General features: G+C 36.2%; 1 protein-coding gene across 3 annotated transcripts; it reads left to right on the forward strand.

Annotated features, from left to right (window-relative positions):
• Positions 1–139: 139 nt before the first annotated feature.
• Positions 140–24,153, forward strand: g6pd (glucose-6-phosphate dehydrogenase). 3 transcript variants are annotated; one of them, XM_048177737.1, is made up of 14 exons: positions 140–356; positions 857–892; positions 2,642–2,763; positions 13,212–13,249; positions 13,855–13,963; positions 14,052–14,269; positions 17,822–17,980; positions 18,168–18,293; positions 18,520–18,613; positions 19,211–19,397; positions 20,456–20,691; positions 20,856–20,932; positions 22,818–22,910; positions 23,001–24,153. In XM_048177737.1, exons 1-14 carry the CDS (start codon positions 155–157, stop codon positions 23,089–23,091), a joined length of 1,788 nt encoding a protein of 595 aa, XP_048033694.1. In that variant the 5' UTR covers positions 140–154; the 3' UTR covers positions 23,092–24,153. The 3 variants fall into 3 exon arrangements, with proteins under 3 accessions (XP_048033694.1, XP_048033696.1, XP_048033695.1); XM_048177738.1 differs by lacking the exon at positions 857–892 and adding an exon at positions 545–559 and having other exon boundaries at positions 320–356; XM_048177739.1 differs by lacking the exon at positions 857–892.
• Positions 24,154–24,799: the final 646 nt, after the last annotated feature.

Consider the following 24,799-nt stretch of genomic DNA (forward strand, 5'->3'; position numbering starts at 1 on the left):
ACACTAAATGTATATGAGAATGTCTAATTTATTTTTTTATTATTATTATTTATTTTTTTAATCTGCAATGTCATGCTGACATTCTTTTAGAACTGAACACATGACTTTTTTTCTAGCTCTTATCAGCAGGACTAATACTCATTAGATATTCCGCATGCGCGCTCTCTATTGGACTGAAAAGCGTTCAGCGTGTTCGCCATTGCAGCGTTTAGCTGTCAATCACCGCCGTGAGTGGGTTGTTGTCGACAAGCGCCGCCCTCTTGCAGTCTGGCCCCGCCCACCTGCCTTTTCCTCACGCGCAGCTGCGCGGGTGACGTCACATGCTCCAGCAATGATGGGCAGTCGAGCGAGCGCTGGTGAGTTCCTCTCTACACCAATAAAATCACAGAGTCCAGCCGTGTCATTTTAACAGGGAAGGAGGAAATTGTATTAAAAAGAAATGTCTCTATAGCCAGTATTGTTACATCTTTTGCGCTCATATACAACGAGCCTGTTACAACTCTTAAGTTTAGCCTTTAAATCCTGGTGTTTTTGTTTTGTTTAGTAAAGAACACTATATGTAAGTAGCACGTTGTTATTCAGTGGTGTGTTTGATTCTGCTGTTTACTAACGTCTGCATCTCTAACCAACTTTATCATAGCATTTGATTTTAAATTCAGTCCAAGTAACTGTACGTTTAAAGCATTTGTTATGAATGTGATGCATTGCATAAAATCATTAGCAAACTGTTAGTCCAGTCAGTGTCAGGCTGAGCCCTGTTAAATAAGGGATTGTGCTAATAACATTATGGTAAGTTGAGAGTGTGTTGTGGGAGCAAACACAAGCTTTATATGTCTGTCTTTCCTGTATGCCACAGAGAGAGCACACACTACTACAGTCCCTGAACACAGTGGTAGGACTCCGTGTTTGTCGTCCCAGTGTAGATATGTGATGTGACCTGTCAAATTACTAGACTAGTCAATTATAGAGCAGCTATAGTCAGTGTTTGTTTGTCTGTTCCTCAGAAGTGACTCAGCATTGGCACAGTTATTGCACGTGAAATACCTTTAAATGCAAATCATTTTTATACAGGTGGCATTTACTGTAGGTCCAGTTCTCATATTTAGGCCATTTAGTAAACAAGCTTGCTCTGTTGTGTTATTTGTTGGATTATTGTGTTGCTTGTGTAATATTTATTGACATGGTACTGTGTGTTTGGCAGCTTTAGTCAAAGTGCTCTTTGGAGAGTGTGTGAATCAATGTGCCAAATTTTTCTGTAGTGATAGACCAATGTATTTATTAATTTAGCCATTTTGAGGTTGGTGATTAACAGATATGTTATGTTACTTTGTTATTTGTAGAAATCTACCAAATGCCTTGTACAATTTCTACTATACTACTAAAATATTTTTAGGGAATTGAGAAAATAATGTATAAAAGTGCTCTTTTGGGAAAGCTGCCAGTTTTATGTACTGTATGCATTATATCTGCCATATTGGTCTCTACAGAGGTGTAAAAAGTACCTGAAAACCATACTTGAGTAAAAGTATTGATAGCTTACATCGAAAATGAGTCCACTACAAGTTACAAGTAACCAATTCCAATACGACTTGAGTAAAAGTCTTAAAGTATCTGATTTTAACAGTACTTAAGTATTTTACGCATGCTGAATGTAGGCTCAGAGATGCACTAATCCTGAGAGACATACCAGTGAAAATAAGAAACAATTGATTTGTAAGATGAGAAATCATGTTTATTTTCTAAAATCAAAATAAAACACCTCAATAGTGCAATAAATCAAGGTCGACACAACAACCTTTTAAACGTCTACAAACTCTCAAGTCTCAGTTGAGCTCAAGTGCACAGAAAGGCCATAAGTAAACCAATATCCTTCAAAACGGTCTTGTCAATATAGCGGATAAATAAAACAATGTTAAGTAAAATGTAATAGTCAAAGTCTACTGTATGTGCTGGTTTGAGCCTCATCACTAGCTGCAGTCATGACCTTATCTAATAAATCAAACACCTGCGATCAGAAACTACCTGCTAATGCACTCACATTCACGTAAAGTATCCTTGTTTGACAAGTTTTGGGGGAGTGAAGGCAAAATGCACAAGATATAGTACCTTCAATGCCGATATCGCTTCTTTATATCAGAAAAAACTGCTGCAGAAAAAGTTAGGTGCAATGAAAAATGTAATTTATAATTGCATTACTCATCACAAATGTAGTGGAGTAAAAAGTACATTTACTTGCTCAAAAATGTAGTCAAGTAGAGAGTAAAAGTTGCCAATATCTTTGATGCTCAGTACAAAGAAGCCAAAAAATATTACTTAAGTACAGTAACTAATTGCATTTGCTCAATTACTTTACACCTCTGGATCTCTATCTCTCAAAATAAGTTAATAATTGCCCTGAAAACATTTCACCACAAAAATATGTAAAGCTTTTAGTTTAAGAAACATATTTTTGTTATTTGTCATGTAGCATTACTTTTCTTAAGCAAAATTGTTTAATTTGCAATAATGACTTGAAATGATACTGTAATATAACTCCAGAAAGCTATAAAATCAAAAAGACGCATTTGATCTGACTGTATAAACTTAAGAACAACATGAGATTGAGCTCCTGCACTTTAATCTTTTCCTGACCTCTTGGCAGACAAGATGAGCACCCTTCCCCTCTCACGCTCAGAGGTGTTTGGGCAACTGAGGAAAGAACTACATGACGATGAGGAATTTCACCAATCCGATGTGCATATCTTCATCATCATGGGTGCTTCGGTGAGTCTCATTGTGTTTGTGTGTGTGTGTGTGTATATATGCATTTTTGTGAAGCATCAGGACACAAATGTGTATAATGACATGGGGATGACATAGGTATTCACAAAAAGAGGTGACTTATGAGGACATTACCACATACCCCACTTTTCAAAAGGCTTATAAATCATACAGAATGAGTTTTTGTGAGAAAGTAAAAATGTGCACAGTTTCCTGTGATGGGTAGGTTTAGGTGTAGGGTTGGTGTAGGGGGATAAAATACGGTTTGTACAGTATAAAAACCATTACGCCTATGGAATGTCCCCACAATTCACAAAAACAAACGCGTGTGTGTGATATTTTAATATCTTTTGTCTCTACTAATGAGGAATTGACAGTGTCATCTGCAGCCTTGAATTGTCACTCATTTGGAATACGTTGCATCTATTGATTTAAATATTAAAAAAAAAAAAAAAAAAACAGTGACTACATTTGCATGCACCTCAGTGTTCAGATAGTAATCAGAATTTGGTAGTTAATCGCGATTAATCGTTTGCAAAATAAAAGTCTGTGTTTACGTAAAATATGTGTATATAATAATTATGTATATATAAATACAGACACATACATGTGTATATATTTAAGAAAAATGTTAGATTTATATATAAAATATTTATATTTATATGTAATATAAAATATATATAAATATATATATATTTATTTAAACATGCATATATTTTTTAAATTTATACATGCATGTGTGTGTATTTATATATACATAATTATTATATACAGAACACACACATATTTTACGTAAACACAGACTTTTATTTTGCAAACGATTAATCGCGATTAATCGTTGCACATCCCTATTTACTATTGAATCATATAAACGGTGCACTCTAATTGTCCGATTTAAGACAATATTCTGATTCCCCAAATTCCGATTCCCATCCCTAGGCTAATCAGAAAATTGTTGCATGTAAATGAGAGCTGCATGATTAATCATTAAAAGATCGCGATCTCGATTCAGACACCCACTATGTCTTATAAACCTTTGACAAAATCATACCGGAACATGCATTGGCGCTGTTGTCATGTATAGGTATGAAATAGCTTCACGCTTCAAGTCTATTCAACCACACATTATCATTATTTCTGTGTTACAAATATTCAAATATCACAGAAGTACTTGGATAAGTTTTTGTTCAGATATAAACACTGACGTCTATGGAAGCGATCAAAATCGAGCAAACCACCTTTTGAAAGTAACTTAGCACTTTAAACAAAGATTGTATCGATTACATTGTTACACCAGTAGGTGGCGACAAGTTAATGTTAAAAATGTATTTACCATTGAATCATTCATTCAAGAGATTTGTTCAAAAACGCTGATTCAACCAGCAATAAAACAAGTGAAGTATTTATGGAGCGAGTCATTGAATCATTCATTCAAACCGATTTTTAAAAATAATTTATTCTAATTAATTAAACATTTTAAATAGACTGCAGCAATTAACTTTTTGTCAGAACCTCTGGTAAATTATATGTTATTTTGTTTAGTTGTCTGTACAGAATTATGGGAGATTTGTGATCTCTGTTTGCAAAAAAAAAAAAAAAAAAAAACATGATTCTCAATTTATCCAGAATCGTGCAGCTCTAATGTAAAACACCTTTTTATGAAGATTTGCTGAAAGGAGATATATGTGTGCAGTCCACACAACTTTCCAGTTTGTAAAGCACACAGGAGGATGCATTTCAACTGGCACAGGTGTGTGTACAGTTTCATCACCAGGTTTCATCACACTGGCCATGATTGCACATAGTTTGTGGAATGAGCGTTTCCAAATTCTGAAGCTATGTTCCCTTTTTGGAAACTCTTCACTACTCTCTACCTCCATTCCTTGCTGCATTTTTTTTCTTTTCTTTTCTTCTTTTGCTGAGTTACATATTACTACATGTTTATTAACAATCACTCATGCCTTTCCATTTCATGGCAATGTTTTCAGGCTTTTTTAAATGTGACAAGTAATTGGAGTCGGTCCTAATTAAAGTCATATTGAAAAATATACTGGAATATTCCGTTGCATGTTACGCATATAAACATCAAATTCGGAATATAGACCTTAAACAGAATTTGATGTGCATGTAGACATATTCATTGAAATGACTGTCAACGTGGTCCAATTTGCCCAAAATCCTACTAATTTATTGATTTATTTCATATTTAAAATTTTTCCTACTATGGTAGTTTCTTTATTGCTTATGGTTTTACAGCACAGCCTGTTTACTGCTGGTCCAATAAAGGAAGAAAGTCTCAGATTCCTCTGAATGGCCTTGATGTTTTGTAGAAGGAAGTATAACTGAAATTAAGCAACCATGAAGGGACGTTACCAACACAGGCTTCTATTTATCATGCAGACAGAACAGGGTGGTTGAGTAATTCAGCAGTTCAGTTCACAGCTTTTGGCCTTGAAAGGTGATTGGTCAAATGTGGTGACAGAAGGTCTGTGATTGACTGGACATGACGAAAGACTTATCTAGACAGCCTTGATTAGATTCAACATGCATATAACACAAAACATGAAGAATAAGTGAAGTTTGCATTACACTAGGTCAAGCTTACACTAGAGAGTGTTTTCTTTCACATTTTAGTGATGAAATTTAAACCCTCTTCCTCTTTTTTTTTTTTTGGTTAGCTTTTCCTTGTTCCTCCTTATTTTGTTCAACTTTCTGGTAGTCTGATTTTGCACAACCGCTTTGTGAAAAGATCTTTGTTACTGTTGGCTTTTCCTGTTCTTATTGTTTGGGTTTTTAAATAGGTGCTAGTGAGCTGGATTATGCAATATCACTCTCCGTCAGCACTTTTCTTTCAGTCGGTGTGGAGAGAGAGGTGAAAGAGCTGGCTTGTGTGTTTGGGATGAGGGTGGGGTTGGAAAGATGGTGGAGAGGCCAGATCTGGATCATTGGTTGGAATGGGGTTGCACAGGTTTATGGCATAATGTTAGTCCATTCAGAAATCCAGAAACACTTCTATGACGTTTCTAAGTACAAATAGTGCGAGTAGTGCGTTCACACTGAAAATTCCAAAAAGAAAAAGTACACTTTAAATACCCGGATGATGCACTAAATTATTGGAAAAAACGAAGTGTGGAATGTTGGACACTTTATGCACTCAACTGTCGCAGCTTTAATTACGTAGTGGAGGGGAAGGGGCTATCAGACTCCGATGTTAAAGGAGCACTCCACTTTTTTTGAAAGTAGGCTCATTTTCCAACTCCCCTAGAGTTAAACAGTTGAGTTTTACCGTTTTCGAATCCGTTCAGCCGATCTCCGGGTCTGGCGGTACCACTTTTAGCATAGCTTAGCATAGTTCTCATTGAATCTGATTAGACCGTTAGCATCTCGCTCAAAAATGACCAAAGAGTTTCGATATTTTTCCTATTTAAAACTTGACTCTTCTGTAGTTACATCTTGGATTAAGACCGACGGAAAATGAAAAGTTGCAATTTTCTTGGCTGATATAGTTATTGATTATTACGCAGGAATGAGAGTATAGTTCCTAGCCATATCAGCCTAGAAAATCGCAGCTTTTCATTTTCCGTCGGTATTAGTACATGGTGAAACTACAGAAGAGTCAAGTTTTAAATAGAAAAAATATCGAAACTCTTTGGTCATTTTGAGCGAGATGCTAACGGTCTAATCAGATTCAATTAACTATGCTAAGCTATGCTAAAAGTGGTACCGCCAGACCCGGAAATCGGCTGAATGGATTTGAAAATGGTAAAACTCAACTGTTAACTCTAGGGGAGTTGGAAAATGAGCCTATTTTCAAAAAAAAAAGTGGAGTGCTCCTTTTAAATGACAAAATAACCTCATACAATTCACGCACTACATGGATTAGTACATAGTGCATAAGTACATAGTGTATAAGTGCATAGTGTGTAAGTGCATAGTGTATAGTGCGTCATTTGGGACGCAACTCATGTCAAAATTCAGATGCAACATCACCTCATTTGTCTGACCTTGAGCCACTTACATTCAGCACATGGATCAAACCCCAGGCAGTATTATAATCACATTTGTCTCAAACAACTTGAGCTTTAATTTTTAAGACAGTTACAGCTAGGCCTTAAATGATTTGCTGGATTAAAATACATCAAGCTAAAGCAAATGTCCTTAAATTCATTTGTAAATGGAACGCAAACGAACATCTCAAATGTTGTTTATTTTGTGAATGTAAATTAGATTACACATTAGTGAATTATATACACTCACCGGCCACTTTATTAGGTACACCTGTTCAACTGTTTATTAACGCAAATATCTAATCAGCCAATCACATGCAGCAACTCAATGCATTTAGGCATTTCGAAACACTGCTTTGTGAAGCTTTGAAACCTTTTGTTTCGAATCGGTGGTTCAGAGCATGTATCAAACTGCCAAAGTCACGTGATTTCATTAAACGAGGCTTCGTTATGTCATAAATGTTTCGAAACGTTTCAAAACTCCAGTGGTTCACCATTGGGGGGCAATCTATGTATCCGCATGATTCATGGGTTTTCAGGAGATCGCCCCCCAGCGGCGAACCATTGAACACTCGTCTATGGTTTTTACCTGATCTCAGATTAGTTTTATGTATTTGTAGATGTTTTAATGAGACATTTGTATAATTAAAAAGGATTAATTGTAGTTAATAGTCTCTTATTGACCTATTTAGCTGAGCCATCCATAGAACAAACAAAACAAGTCCTGGAAATTAATAAAAGAACATATATTATACAGACACTTGATATTTAATGGTATTAAATGAATAGTTAATTGCAGTTGATTATACTGTCAATAAAACTCTTACAGTGGGTTTGTAAAAGCTGTTTTATGGATGTTTTGGCCTGAGATTTTGTTGCATTTGACCAGCAGGGGTCACCAACGTGTGGCGTTTCAAAAGCTTCGAAACAATGAATTTTACGAAGCAATTGATTCGAAGCTTTATTTTAAGCTTAATTTCTCCCATCACTAGTCAAGAGGATTTGCTGAAGTTCAAACTGGGCATCAGAATGGGGAAGAAAGTTGATTTAAGTGACGTTGAACATGGTATGATTGTTGGTGCGAGATGGGCTGGTCTGAAACTGCTGATCTACTGGGATTTTCACACGCAAACATCTCTAGGGTTTACAGAGAATGGTCCGAATAAGAGAAAATATCCAGTGAGTGGCAGTTCTGTGGGTGAAAATGCCTTGATGAGGTCAGAGGTCAGAGGAGAAAATCTGGTTCAGCCGATAGAAAGGCAACAGTAACTCAAATAAGCACTCGTTACAACCAAGCTCTGCAGAAGAGCATCTCTGAACGTGCAACACGTCGAACCTTGAAGCAGATGAGCTACAGCAGCAGAAGACACACCAGTGCCACTCCTGTCAGCTGAGAACTGTAAACTAAGGCTACAATTCGAATGGACTTAATGAAATTTGACAATGGTAGACTGGGAAAACATCGCCTGGTCTGATGAGATTCGATTTCTGCTGCGACATTCATATGGAGGGTCAGGATTTGGCATAAACAACATTAAAGCATCATCCATCCTGTCTTGTATCAGCGTTTCAGGTTGCTAGGGGTGTAATGGTGTGAGGGATATTTTCTTGCCACATTTTGGGCCTCTTAGTAACAACTGAGCATTGTTTAAACACCACAGTCTGCCTGAGGATTGTTGCTGACCATCTCCATCTCTTTATGACCACAGTGTTGATCTTCTGATGGATACTTCCAGCAGGGTAACGCACCATGTCACAAAGCTTAAATCATCTCAAACTGGATTCTTGAACATGTCATTGAGTTCACTAAACTCGAATGACCTCCACAGTCACCAGATCCCAATCCAATAGAACAGCTTTGGGATGTGCTGGAACGGGAGATTCACATCATGGATGTACAGCTGACAATAAATTGTTGATTTTGGATATATTATGTGTGATTTAAATATATTGTGATGTTATAGATTCTCTCGATATTGTTAATGATTTAGATTTCCTCTCTTATGATGATATGACCTAATCAGGTGACCATTTCATATGACTAATTAATCATAGTAAAGAGGACTTTGAGCATGTGCTCTGTTTTCCACACCCTGATGAAGGCTTATTAGCTGCAAAACTGCCTTTTTTACTTTTGTTAACAAGTTGAGCTATCCCTTATCCAAAGAGCGCTGGGATATGAAGACTATACTTTTTTTTTTTTTTCCCTTTCATTTAAATATCCCCTGGGAGTCAGACCCATAGTCTCTGTCTTTCTAGTGGATTGCTCTACTGTTTACACTACAGGATCACTGAGATACAAATTAATTAGTTATGAACAAACGCATAACACTTTTTCTTTAGAAACACTGTACTCACCATCAGAGCAAATGCACAGGGTTTATCTGGCTGCTTGGTTTTTGTTTTAGTATCATTAAGTTACAAAATCAGTATGGATGGATTTTTGTCAAGTCACCATTACTGTGTGCTTTACACCACAGCAAAGCAGCTGGAATGATTAAGAGATTAAATAGCGTTTATCAATTAATATCCCCAATAATGCATATATATCCCAGGATGTCCTTCGAATATCCCCCAATAATGCATATTGGTGGTGGTTGAGGAGATTCCCCCTTCAATATGTAAAGCGCTTTGAGTGCCCAGAAAAGCGCTATATAAATGTAAGGATTATTATTATTATTATTATTATATAGATTGATGAGACTCTCCCACATTGCTGTAAATCAGCCAAAGACAAACAGAATAGTGCTGTCTCACTGTGCACAGAGCTTTTCTCATGTGTCTGAATGGGTGTGGAGCAGATCTGCTGAGATCAATGACCTTTGCATTTGAGAAGATTGAGTCACATGGAGCAGGGATGGGTTGACTGTTGTATTTGTTTTTTTAAAACAACATTTTATCTGTTCTTGTGTATTTTGTATTCATTATTTAATGTTATTTTTATATTCATCTGTATTTGTGACATGAGTCACGGTGGTTCCACAGAAATTATGGATGCATTTCAAAACATATTGAGCTGCCAACCTCAGTGGCATTTATGTGCTTTATAGGCATGTTTGGACAAAACTGATGGCCAAAACCGCTTTTTAGACAAGTTTAAAGGGGTCATGACATGGATTTTTTATTAATTTTTTTTTTTAAAAGAGGTTTGCTTATAACTAGAGCTGCACGATTCTGGATGAATTGAGAATCAAAATAGAGAGTGTTTCAAATAGAGATCACGATTCTCCCACGATTCTGAACAGGCAAGAAACGACTGCAGTCTATTTCAAATGTTTAATTAATTTGAATTATTTAAAAAATCGGTTTGCATTAATGATTCAATGACTCACTCATAAAGACTACATTAGTTTAATTACTGCATGAATCAGCGTTTTTGAATGAATCTTTTTCACTTGTCACCACCTAGTGATGTAACAATGTTATTGATACAATCTTTATTTGAAGTGCTAAGTTACTTTCAAAACGATATGCTCTGTGTTTTGTTCGCTACCATAGAATCCAAGCTATCTAAGATCTAAACTTTTATCCCAGTACTTCTGTGATAATTTGAATATTTGTAACACAGTAATAACGATACTGTGTGGTTGAAAAGACTGTTTGTGAAGCTGTTATATACCTATACATCACAACTGCTCTATCTGGCTCCGTAACAGACCCAAGTGGTCTGGTATGATTTTGCCAAAGGTTTAATAGACACCGTCGAATCGTCATTTAGGAATGAGGCGGTCTGGGTGTTTGAATCAAGATTGCAATCTTTTAACCATTAATGATGCAGCTCATATATATGCAAAAAATAACTCTAAATATGCGGACAAACAACTATTTTCAAACTTCATTCTGACCCTCTGTCTGAAATTATTAGTTTTTAAGGGGCGGTTCCTTTAAGGCTTGTCAGTAAACGGCCACTGTTTTGATTGGCTAATGTCATTGCATAGGAAACAGTATCAACACCCACTCGCTATTGCATGTGAATAAGTGTTTTGAAAACATTATCTATATAAAACAGTCATTTACAAACAAAGCATTATGAAATCATTTACTGTCAGATCCAATACAGTTGACTGCTTCATCTTTCAAGAAAAGTTTATTTTTTTCATTATATTGTACCTCGTTAATAATACAATCTGCAGTCAAATTCTAAGAACAAATGCATAAATCCTCCGACACGACCTGGGACACCATTTAAAAATAAACTATTCACTGCTGGAGTCTGAAGACTGTACAGAGAAGCAAATATGCTTTTAAAACAGGATAAAGCAAACGTTTTTTCACTCTTCCATTTGTCCTGTTGTCGACTCGAGCGCGTGGAGTAAGTCAGAAACTGAATGCGCATCTGTATTTTGTATCCAGTGTAGACAGTGTTAAAGATGCCCTAGAATGCTTTTTCACAAGATGTAATACAAGTCTAAGGTGTCCACTGAATGTGTCTGAAGTTTCAGCTCAAAATACCCCATTATTAATTTTTTAACTGCCTATTTTGGGGCATCATTAAATATGCGCTGATACAGGCTGCTTCCCCTTTAAATGCTCGCACTCCCCGCCCCTGAGCTCGCGACTCTAATACATTGCATAAACAAAGTTCACACAGCTAATATAACCCTCAAAATGGATCTTTACAAAATGTTCGTCATGCAGCATATCAGATCATGTGTAGTATAGTATAGTATTTATTTGGATGTTTACATTTGATTCTGAATGCGTTTGTTGGAGAGATTTATAAAGAACGAAGTTGTGTTTATGAATTATACAGACTGCACGTATTTAAAAATGAAAATAGCGACGGCTCTTGTCTCCGTGAATACAGTAAGAAACGATGGTAACTTTAACCACATTTAACAGTACATTAGCAACATGCTAACGAAACATTTAGAAAGACAATTTACAAAATCACTAAAAATATTATGTAATCATGGATCATGTCAGTTATTATTGCTCCATCTGCCATTTTTCGCTATTGTCCTTGCTTGCTTACCTAGTCTGATGATTCAGCTGTGCACAGATCCAGACGTTAATACTGGCTGCCCTTGTCTAATGCCTCGATCATGGGCTGGCATATGCAAATATTGGGGTCATACATATTAATGATCCTGACTGTTACGTAACAGTCGGTGTTATGTTGAGATTCGCCTGTTCTTCGGAGGTCTTTTAAACAAATGAGATTTATATAAGAAGGAGGAAACAATGGTGTTTGAGACTCACTGTATGTCATTTCCATGTACTGAACTCTTGTTATTCAACTATGCCAAGGTAAATTCAATTTTCAATTCTATGGCACCTTTAAAGGGTTAGTTCACCCAAAAATGAAAATTCTGTCATTTATTACTCTCCCTCATGCCGTTCCACACCGGTAAGTCCTTCGTTCATCTTCGGAACACAAATTGAGATATTTTTGTTGAAATCCGATGGCACAGTGAGGCCTTCAATGACATTTCCTCTCTCAAGATCCATAAAGGTACTAAAAACATATTTAAATCAGTTCATGTGAGTACAGTGGTTCAATATTAATATTATAAAGCGACGATAATATTTTTGGTGCGCCAAAAAAAAAAAAAAACGACTTATTTAGTGATGGCCGATTTCAAAACACTGCTTCATGAAGCATCAGAGCATAAATGAATCAGTGTATCGAATCATGTTTCGGATCACGTGTCAAACTGCCAACGGCTGAAATCACGTGACTTTGGCGCTCCGAACAGCAGATTCGTTACACTGATTCATTTTGTATCCTGAAGCAGTGTTTTGAAATCGGCCATCACTAAATACGTCGTTATTTTGTTTTTTTTTTGGCCCACCAAAAATATTCTCGTCTCTTTATAATATTAATATTGAACCACTGTACTCACATGAACCGATTTAAATGTTTTTAGTACATTAATGGATCTTGAGAGAGGAAATGTCATTGCTCCTTATGGAAGCCTCACTGAACCATCGGATTTCATCAAAAATATCTTAATTTGTGTTCCGAAGATGAACGAAGGACTTACGGGTGTGGAACGGCATGAGGGTGAGTAATTAATGACATAATTTTCATTTTTGAGTGAACTAACCCTTTAATGATTTCTATTTGATTTTGATGTGATGTTCACATCTGGTGTAGACAGTGACCGAGTGCCAGTGGGCCAAATATATTTGCCTGCGTGATATCACAAATCCCGCAATATCTAAACGAGCTGTTTTTGGAGCTTGATCAAATAAATGCTTTTGTTTATGAGGAGAAGGTTTTAAGCTATGAAACTAGGATGTTTTAATGATTCAAAGACCTCATGTCAAAAGATCAAGGAAAATTTGATTTCTCATGTTATCAGACTCTCTCTGGTGTGATTTATCTAGTTTTGAAAATGTTGCAGTATGAAACCCTGTATAGTGAAGTGTGGCAGCTTTTGTGTAATTGAGCCTACATGAATCAATTGTACCGTGATGTAACACGTGTTCTTTTTGTAGGGAGATCTTGCCAAAAAGAAAATCTACCCAACTTTGTGGTGAGTACTCTGACATAACATGCCTTCATGCATACTAGTATTTGCTAGTTTAATAGAGTTCATGAGTTTAGGGTCGGTATGTTTTTAAGGTAATTTTAAAAGTCTCTTATGCTCAACAAGGCTCCATTTATTTGATCAAAAATACAGAAAAACTGTAATATTGTGAAATATTATTACACGTCAGTTTGAATATTTGAAACTATTTGAATATATTATAAAATGTAATTTATTCCTGTGATCAAAGCTGAATTTTCAACATAATTACACAAGTCTTCAGTGTCACATGATCTTTCAGAAATCATTGTAATATGCTAATTTGTTGCTCAAGAAACATTTCTTAATATCAATGTTGAAAACGGTTGTGCTGCTTAATATGTTTGTAGAAACTGTGAAACATTTTTTTTTCAGGGTTCTTTGTTGAATAGAAAGTTCAAAAGAACATCAAGAATCTATTTGAAATGAAAATATTTTTCCTTTACCTATCCCTTCTGATCAATTTAATGTCAATTTAAAGTAATCTATTTAAAAAAAAAAAAAAAAAATCATACTCACCCCAAACTTTTGAACAGTAGTGTATGTCTATTTATTTCTGTTTCTCTCTATAGGTGGTTGTTCAGAGACGGTCTTCTCCCCGAACAGACATATTTTGTGGGATTTGCTCGTTCTGATCTGACCGTGGATGCCATACGCACGGCCTGCATGCCCTACTTGAAGGTCACTGCTCAGAGAATTTCTCCATGCACACTCTTGTCTGCTTACCGCATGTGTGTGTTCATATGGCCTCTGTTTTTCCTCCCTTCAGGCGGTAGACTCTGAGGCAGAGCGCCTCGCTGCATTCTTCAGTCGAAACTCTTACATCAGTGGGAAGTATGTGGATGAATCCTCTTTCGGTAACCTGAACACTCACCTGCTGTCCCTGCCTGGAGGAGCTGGGGCCAACCGCCTCTTCTACCTGGCACTGCCGCCCAGCGTTTACCATGATGTCACCAAGAACATCAAACATCAATGCATGAGCACTAAGTGAGAAACAAATGCATGCAGTTGCTTTTGTTTCATTTTTGCGATTATGTTCTTAAAACAAGGCAAGATTTGATCAAAAATAGGGTAGAGGTTATGTTACAGACTTGAATAATACTTTTCTAGGCAGTCAAACCTACAATTTTGACCTGATTGACAATACTATCATTTGAGAGGCACCTGAGCCATTTGTTGAATATCATAGAGGGTTGGCTAACAACTGCCCATAAAACCATAACAATTACCAAGAACACCTTAGCAACAATATAGAAACCCCCTAGTAACTACTCAGGGGTGTGTTTCCCAAAAGCATTGTTAGCCAACTATGGTCGCAAGTTCCATCGTCACCAGCAAAGTTCAATGATGTGGTGTTTCCCCAAAACCATGGTTCCAATGAACATTCACAAATAGCATTGCAAGGTTGTGTGGTTGGTTGGAACGACAGCTCTCGACCTGTGGTTAGAAGCATAGTTTCTTTTTGCATGATGAACTTGCATAGGTCATGCCCTTCAGCAAAACAAGCAAGCTGACATTCAGTACATTCTATATCTTTCATTCCAAATATATACAAATTCCATTCTACGTCTTTTAGTTTGTCAAGAGGTTAAAGCGCAGTGCACATGTGCTGGAGGAACCCAGAAGTGACCTAAGAGGGAACCTGCAACTGCCATGCTCGTTATTTACAGCAATAATTTTTGACGTTGATTAGAACAGATTAGTTAGTAGAGGTTATTATTAGTTACTTTTTATGGAAAGTAATGTTAAGTTATTTTTGCGTTACTTTTTCTCATCTGGGTTGGGCTTGCTTGTTTGTTTTTAATTAAAAAAAAAAAAAAATCAGTTTTTGGCAGTTCATCACCTTGGAATTATACAGGGAGTGCAGAATTATTAGGCAAGTTGATTTTCTGATCATATTTTTTTCCCAAGCACATTTTACCAATTCCAATCCACATCAATCTTAATAACTACTATTAATATTGTTTTTAATCATTTATAAGTGATATATAATTGTTCATGAAGGCTGGAAATGAAAAATGCCTTATATTCAGGTGTGCAGAATTATTAGGCAAGTTTTCTTTTACAGGCAAAATGAGCCAAAAAAGAGATTTACCTCAGACTGAAAAGTCAAAAATTATTAAATACTCATGAGAAGGACGCAATACTAATGCAATACTAGAAATTGCAAAGTTAAAGCATGACCAAGGGACAGCAAAATGCTCATTGGGTCAGCGGGGTCAGACAAAAACAGGTGGAAAAGAAAAGACACGTTAACTGCAAAATAATTAAGAATTAAGTGTGAAACCATCAGGAACCCTTTAGTCTCCAGCGCCACCATTTTCCAGAACTGCAACCTACCTGGAGTCTCCAGAAGTGCAAGGTGTCAGGATCTCAGAGACTTAGGTTAGCTAAAGAATCCTAAAAAATGACCCGCACTTGATAAGAATCACAAGCTGAAGTGTTATAAAATACATGAAGACTGGGTTTTTATAGGCCTTATAAACCGACAGCTTGAGAGTGACTCCTGAAGGACCAGCACCACATCCTCTTGTACCACTGTTTGAAGAATTTATCTTCCAGAATCTGGCAGTAAGTTTTGGAAGATCATTTTTAGTCCATCTCTGCAAGACAGACATTTCAGGATAAGAGATGGACTAAAAGTGAACTCAAACACCTTACTGCCAGATTCTGGATAAATTCTTCAAACAGTGGTACAAGAGGATGTGGTGCTGGTCCATCAGGAGTCATTCTCAAGCTGTCTGTCTATAAGCCCTATTAAAACCCAGTCTTCATGTATTTTCTAACACTTCAGCTTGTGATTCTTATCAAGTGCAGGTCATTTTTTAGGATTCTTTAGCTAACCCAAGTCTCTGAGATCCTGACACCTTGCACTTCTGGAGACTCCAGGTAGGTTGCAGCTCTGGAAAATGGTGGCGCTGGAGACTAAAGGGTTCCTGATGGTTTCACACTTAATTCTTCACCTTAATTCTTAATTATTTTGCAGTTAACATGTGTCTTTTCTTTTCCACCTGTTTTTGTCTGACCCCGCTGACCCAATGAGCATTTTGCTGTCCCTTGGTCATGCTTTAACTTTGCAATTTCTAGTATTGCATTAGTATTGCGTCCTTCTCATGAGTATTTAATCATTTTTGACTTTTCAGTCTGAGTTAAATCTCTTTTTTGGCTCATTTTGCCTGTAAAAGAAAACTTGCCTAATAATTCTGCACACCTGAATATAAGGCATTTTTCATTTCCAGCCTTCATGAACAATTATATATCACTTATAAATGATTAAAAACAATATTAATAGTAGTTATTAAGATTGATGTGGATTGGAATTGGTAAAATGTGCTTGGGAAAAAAATATGATCAGAAAATCAACTTGCCTAATAATTCTGCACTCCCTGTAAGGTTCTATCTAACATTTTTTTTTTTTTTTTTTTTTTTTTTTTTTTTGTCAAAATTGAGTTATTCACATATTCTTATTCCCTGACAACTCATTTACAATATGTGATGTTTTTTATATTGTGTACATTTTGGGACTCTTATTTTTTTATTTTTTTTTAAACAAAAAGGGTCTATCCACAAAGGAGTATGGAATGTAGAAACTTTGAAGCTGAATATCTCAAAACTGCTCAGAATGCAGGTAGAACCCTTATGATTCCAAGGTGGTGAAATGTAAAAAGGCCCTTTCACACCAAAAGTGAAATAAATAAGCCTTAGGCTGAAGGATATGCAGATTCACACTGGTACAGTAGAGGGCGCAGCTCAAACAAACCTTTCAGCTGGATTGCAGAAGAAAAAAGTTCAACACTTTTACTTCAGCAATAAAAAAAAAAAAAATAAAAAAAAAGAAACACAATGTGATATTTATCTAAACTCATTATGGAAAGTATAAATAAATTGGCTGGATTGGATCATTGAAGGTAAGCAGCAAAGACATTGGTTAATAAAGTGAGATTAAATACATAAAGTATGTTTGTATTATTTAACATTTAATTATTACAGGTTTGTGTAATATAGTTTGCATTCCACTGTTTTTATTCAATTTGAAGAATACTGAATTTGTTTTTGTGCAAAAGAGATGCTCACATCTAGTCCAGAACTACAATAAGTGCTAAAATTACTAAAACTGAAATAAAGTTAAATAGAAATATTTAAAACAAAAACCAATAAAAATGACACAACAAAGCACATAAAATGACAAAACCTCAAAAACTATAAAAAATACTATAATATTACTAAAATATCACTGGCTAGATATGAGATGTAGTTTCTGTTTAATTTTCTAAAGTGAAGTGTATGTGGGTTTGCCTTTTTAAATTGCAGCATATTTCTGTCGGCGCCAATAGCCTAGCGGTTAGTGTGCCGACATATGGCGCAAATGCGTTCACGGCGACCCGAGTTCAATTCCCGTCGCGAGGTCCTTTGCCGATCATGGCCCCTTCTCTCTGCCCAATGCTTTCCTGTCAGCTCTCTGCTGTCCTCTCCAGATAAAGGCACAAAAAGCCCATAAATATAACTGCAGCATATTTCTTGTGTTTTTATGTTTGGTAGAGGCTGGAACAGGATCATCGTGGAGAAACCTTTTGGCCGTGACCTGCAGAGCTCAGAGGAGTTATCCAGTCATCTCTCTTCTCTCTTCACTGAGGAACAGATTTACCGGATAGACCATTACCTAGGCAAAGAGATGGTCCAGAACCTCATGGTCCTCAGGTGTGTCCTTTTCGCTTTCTCGTTGGGTCCGTTTATCATTCTCTTCATCCCTCTCTGCCTTCTGCTTTTCACTGGCTGTCACACACAGTTGTCATTTATGCATAATTAAGGGTTAAACTCCATAAGGAAGCTCTTCCTCTGTATCCGTGTCTTGTTAGTCATTGATTTCTCTCCCATTTCCTTAAAGGTTTGGAAACCGGATATTTGGACCCATCTGGAACCGGGACAGCGTGGCATGTGTGGTTCTGACCTTCAAAGAGCCGTTTGGTACCCAGGGCCGAGGAGGATATTTTGACGATTTTGGAATCATTCGGTTAGTTAAGTTTCCTTGCTTAGAGATGATTGTGATATTTAATTAATGTTTACCATAAAAGTTGTCCATAAAAAGAAACACAGATAAAATGCACATAATTTCAAAGACATTAAAAAATCCATTACACTGTCTGTGCATGAGGATTCCCTTCAAAGGGTGGATTTTGATATTCTAATGAGCAAGCATGATTTGTAAATGAATGTATTCCTCTCTTTTCTGTCTCCAGTGACGTGATGCAGAACCACCTGCTGCAGATGCTCTCTCTGGTTGCCATGGAGAAGCCCGCATCCACCAGCTCTGATGATGTTAGAGATGAGAAGGTAACGAGCCGGTCAGCCAATGAACTGTGAACTTATCTGAATGATCCTGAATTTAGCCTTGAGGATCAAATAAATCAAATATATCCATCCATCACCTCTGTCTTACAGTTAATTATTAGCATAAAAGGTTGGCGGACTGAAGCAAGCATAAATTAAAGTCTCGGCTCCAAGATTGTTTCAGGATAATGTTAATTTTTGGTTTATACTTTGATTGATTTTTACAGATGTGCATTATAGAAAATTCTGATAATTATGTGTAATACCGAAGAGATTTTTTTATTATTCATTTATTTCATGTTTTTTCTTTTGTGGTTTGGTTTGGATTTTGTGGGGTTTTTTTTTGTTGTTGTTGCTTTTTGCTCTTTTGTTTCATTTTTGTTTTGTTGAGGACTTTTAACAGTGTGAAATATACTTGGGTTTTTCCCTGTCAGTGTGATTTTATAGTTTGTGTGTTCTTGGCATGAAGAAATGAATGTTCATGAATTTTCCAACTGAACTGCTATGCTAAGATAAATGGGAATGATCTCGGATGTCTCTCTCTATGCATTATAGATTTCAGCCTGCCTGTTTTCTAATGCTCTCTGTGTCCCCCTACAGGTAAAGGTGCTGAAGTGCATTGAACCGGTCTCTCTCTCAGATGTGGTCTTGGGCCAGTATGTGGGAGATCCAGATGGAGAAGGAGAGGCTAAATTGGGTTATCTAGATGACCCAACTGTCCCTAAAGGCTCCACTCAGGCTACATTTGCCACAGCAGTGCTTTATGTAAAGAATGAACGCTGGGATGGTAAGTGATGCACGCTGCATGTGCATCTAATCATGACATGTGTTAGTAAAGCTCAGAGTATGCGCTCAACCGAAGTAAAGCAATAACTAGCAAATATTTACAGTCTGGCCAAAGACCTAAAATGTTGACCTTGCTGATACTGTATTTGACCTGTGACTCTTTCTGGAATTACGAGCAGCCTTTGAGCTGCTTTACTTACTCAAAGAGTACATTTGAAGCTTTACTAACATTAACTTGAAACAGATACTGTACTGTTCAAATGTTTTTGAAATTTTTCTGCTCACCAAAGGCTGCATTTATTTGATTAAAAAATACAGTAAAAACAGCAAAATTGTGAAATATTATGGTCCCACTTTATATTAAGTGGCATTAACTACTATGTACTTACATCAAAAAATAAGTACAATGTACTTATTGGGTTGATATTGAATTGCAAAACACTTTTGCTGCTTTTGGGATGGGATATGGGTAAGGTTAGGGACAGATTTGGTGGTATGGGTAGGTTTAAGAGTAAGGGTAAGGTATAAGGGATGGGTCGACAGTGTAATTACAAATGTAATTACAGAAATTAATTATAGGCAGGTGTTTTTAAAATATAAGTACAATGTAAAAACATGTATGTTCACAATAAGTGCATTGTATCAAATGATTAATTTAAATATAAGTACATAGTAGTTAAGGCCACTTAATATAAAGTGGGACCATTATTATTACAATTTAAAATAACTGTTTTCTATTAAAATATATATTAAAATGTAATTTATTCCTGTGGTGTAAAGCTGAATTTTCAGCATCATTACTTCAGTCTTGAGTGTCACATGATCCTTCAGAAATTACTCTAATATGATGATTTGAGAACAGCATTTATTTGAACTAGATTTTTGTAATTTATTTTTCTGTCACTTTTGATCAATTAATGTGTCTTTGCTGAATAAAGTATTATATGTATATAAGTATCGGTAACAAAAAAAACAATGACTTTTCAACAGAAATGTATACTTGATAGTCTTTCTCTTCCTGAATGTGTTGATATTTCATTAAGCTCTCTCTCTCTCCAGGCGTTCCCTTCATCCTCAGGTGTGGAAAGGCTCTGAATGAGAGGAAGGCGGAGGTGAGGCTGCAGTTCACTGATGTTCCTGGAGACATCTTTGACTCTCAGTGCAGGCGGAACGAGTTGGTGGTCCGCGTGCAGCCCAACGAGGCCATCTACGCCAAGATGATGAGCAAGAAACCTGGAGTCTATTTCAGCCCTGAGGAGACAGAGCTGGACCTGACCTACCACAGCAGATACAGGGTAAAATAGACACCTTTGATACATCCATACTGTATGATTTGTCCTGTTAGGCAACTTTGGCCATCAAATATAGAAAATTAGTTAATTTCTTAAAAAGCGATCTTTATTACAGTTACTTCGTTTTCTCCTTTATAAATGTGCTTTTCTCTGTTCTCTTTACGAAGGATGTTAAGCTGCCTGATGCTTATGAACGTCTGATTTTGGATGTCTTTTGTGGCAGTCAGATGCATTTTGTACGCAGGTGAGTATCTTTCTAGCTGCTGGATGTTTACATGCACCCAAATAATCTGTTAGCAGTTGGACTAATGGCTCAGTCGGACTGAAAAGCCTTCATGTAAAAGTAAACATTGTCATAATTCATCAACAGTAGATCAGTAAGCATTTGTTTGGTATAAATGTGCGGTGTTCATTGATTGTGAACTGCTCAAACCATATCGTGATTACTGTTTTCATGTACCGTTTCGTATTTACAGTGGGCTCCAAACAAATAGGCCCCCTTGGTAAATATGAGCAAAAGTGACTGTGAAAATGTGTTTTTGCAGTTATTATTTGAACTGTAAAGTCGTTTTAAATTTTTATTTTATGGTTTGGATTTAACCATATGGTAAAGGTCTTTAAAAAGCCTTAAAGGGTTAGTTAAAATTAAAATTAAATAAAATTAAATTAAATTTCTGTCATTAATTACTCACCCTCACGTCGTTCCACTCCTGTAAGACCTTCGTTAGATATTTTTGATGAAATCAGAGACGTTGTTTTTTTTTTATTCCCCGTAGAAAGCAACGTAATTACCACATTCAAGGTCCAGAAAGGTACTAAAGACATTGTTAAAATGGTCAACGTGACTTTAGTGGTTCAACCTTAATGTTATGAAGTGCCAAGAATACAAAATGTTTGCACAAAAACAAACAAAAATAATGACTTTATTCAACATTTCTTCTCTTCCCTGTCATTCTCCTACGCTGTTCACATAGTAAACACAGTGCAGCGCTTCAGTGTTTACATCCTTGGACGATTTTAACAATGTCTTTACTACTTTTCTGAACCTTGAATGTGGTACTTTGGTTGATTTCTATGGGGGATCAGAAACCTCTCGGATTTCATCTAAGGTTTTACGGGTTTGGAACGACATGAGGGTGAGCAATTAAAGGGTTAGTTCACCCAAAAATGAAACTTCAGTCATTAATTACTCACCCTCATGTCGTTCCACACCTGTAAGACCTTCATTCATCTTCAGAACACAAATTGAGATATTTTTGATAAAATCCGATGGCTCAGAGAGGCCTGCATCGCCAGCAATAACACTCCCTTTTTCAGATGCCCAGAAAGCTACTAAAAACATATTTAAATCAGTTCATGTGACTACAGTGCTTCAACCTTAATATTAATAAGCGACTAGAATACTTTTTGTGTGCCAAAAATAACAAAATAACGACTTTATTCAACATCTAGTGATGGGCGATTTCAAAACACTGCTTCATGAAGCTTCGAAGCTTTACAAATCTTTTGTTTCGAATCAGTGGTTCGGAGCGTGAATCAAACTGACAAAATCACATGATTTCAGTAAACAAGGCTTTGTTACATCGTGTTTTGAAACTTCAATATTTCACGTGACTTTGACGGTTTCATTCACGCTCCAAACCACTGATTCGAAACAAAAGATTAGTAAAGCTTCGAAGCTTCATGAAGCAGTGTTTTGAAATCACCCATCACTAGATATTGTGGAATAAAGTTGTTATTTTGTTATTTTTGGCACACAAAAAATATTCTCGTCACTTTATAATATTAAGGTTGAACCACTGTAGTCACATGAACTGTTTTAAATATGTCTTTAGTAGCTTTCTGAGCATTGAAAGTGTTAATGATCTTGTTGTCAATGGAGGCCTCACTGAGCCATTGGATTTCATCAAAAATATCTTAATTTGTGTTCTGAAGATGAACAAAGGTCTTACGGGTGTGGAACGGCATGAGGGTGAGTCATTAATGACCGAATTTTCATTTTGGGTGAACTAACCCTTTTAAATTTGATTTTAAAAACCCTGTAGATACCCTGTTTGTTTGGAATACATTTAATGCACATGTAAACCAACATAAAGAACCGTTTCTGAATTTGACTTATTTTATTAAAGTGACGAGTTGAGGGAAGCCTGGAGAATCTTCACTCCTCTTCTTCATCAGATAGAGACGGAGAAGACGCCACCCATCAAATACAAATACGGGAGGTAAAACACGCTCATTTTTCTGACAGTAATTCTTCATGAAGTGACGGTGTAATGTATCTCATGTCTTCTCTGGCTCTCTCTCTCTCTTAGCCGAGGTCCTGCGGAGGCTGATGAGCTGGTGCAGAAGGTGGGCTTCCGCTACGAGGGCACATACAGATGGGTGAACCCACACAAACTGTGAAAGAACAGGACCACAGAGATGAGAGGAGCTGAAGCCTGTTTTAAAAAAAGCAGCCCAAGAGGAGTGCCTGAGAAAAGACAGAGAAAAGGGCACTTAAAAAAAAAAAAAGAATTTGAAGATGCACTCATTTAAAGAAGGACCAACAAACAAAAGATCAGCAAATACAATTTTCTTTATATGTTATGAATTATTACCTGCTTATTATGTTATATAATGCTTTATAGGACATTCCTCATTATTTCTTTCTATATTTCATAATTATTTCGTAATTTTGTTATGCAGTTAAGCAGCGTTCAGATGTTCATATACTGCACTGTCATTCCCTGTGTTCAGATGCTTTATTGTATAAGAACAACAAAGCGTTTGTTCTGCATTCCTCTTTTCACAAGCAAGTCTTAACATGAAATGCTGCTCACATTTCAAAAGTGTTTATAGGCAGAAGGATGGTATAAAAGTACAATCTACTAGTTGTCTTCATGCATTTTGTCGCAACTTTGGTTGCAAGCTTATTATTAAATGGTATAATTGGACCACACAGAAGAAAAGTTCTAGAAAAATACAGGGATTAGGAATGGAAGGGAAATGGTGACTTTTGGTACAACTTAACAACCTGAATGTATGTGACATTTCACCATGTCTTAAGGCTCCCACTGATTGGCTGAAAGAGCCATGATTGTTTAGTCTTATTTAAGCAAATGTATTACATTCCACATCCCTCTGTTAATACTTTAATAGATGAGCTTTGATGTTCATTGTTACACCGCTCTCAAAACGTGAGTTTAGCTTGGGCATTGTCTCTTTCTGCTCATTATTGCTTTTGGTTTTGCACTAGTTAGACATTGAACCAGCGTCAAAAAAACAGCTTTATATTAGAGTTTTTGACAGCACTGAATTTCATCATCCTGTTAGTGTGCCTAAAACAACTTTAGAAAACTTTTTTTTTTTTTTGGTGATGCTTGAACATCTGTGAGCTATTTCACTTTTCTGTAAAAGTAATGCCCAGTGTTTTCTATTTTATTATAATAGACGACTACTTTTACAATAAAGCATAGCTAAGATGTATCACATGTGTGTCATTGCTTCACTTTTTTCCATCTGGTCCTTTAAGTTCATATTGTCTTTATATGTTTTGGCCAGTTTCAGTAAAGCCATTGAGTGAGTAGCTTATCTGTATTCTGCTTGAAGAAATATTCAGTTTGTACAGGTTCATGGTCATTGAAAACATGGGAATGGTAGAAAATTTTTGTGAAAAATTGTGCAGTCCAGCCCTGGAAAAGTAATGGGGATTTTAGTAATGTATGCAAATTTCTCTGGATCTGGTGATAATGGACTCTCAGGAAGATGAATCCTCCTTTCAAATGTTTTTTTTGTTTGTTTGTTTTTCTTCATGGAAGCTTTTGTACACAAATAAGTACGTTGTTTAAATCTTTTTATGTCATACACCCACATAAAAAATAAAAATAAAAACAGTAAACAAGAATGACTGGAAAAGGAATGGAAATTCATTTGTCAAAAATTTGTTGAGCTTTGAAATCCATCAGGATGTGATAAAATACTTTTGCTCAAATACTGCTGTACTTTGATTTTTATTCGTACATATGATTCTAAATAAACAAATATAATTTATTAAAAACAAATAAAACTATATATATATATATATATATATATATATATATATATATATATTTATCTGTAAACCTTGGTTTTG

The sequence above is a fragment of the Megalobrama amblycephala genome, linkage group LG24 (genome assembly GCF_018812025.1).
Source record: "Megalobrama amblycephala isolate DHTTF-2021 linkage group LG24, ASM1881202v1, whole genome shotgun sequence".
Classification (NCBI taxonomy): domain Eukaryota; kingdom Metazoa; phylum Chordata; class Actinopteri; order Cypriniformes; family Xenocyprididae; genus Megalobrama; species Megalobrama amblycephala.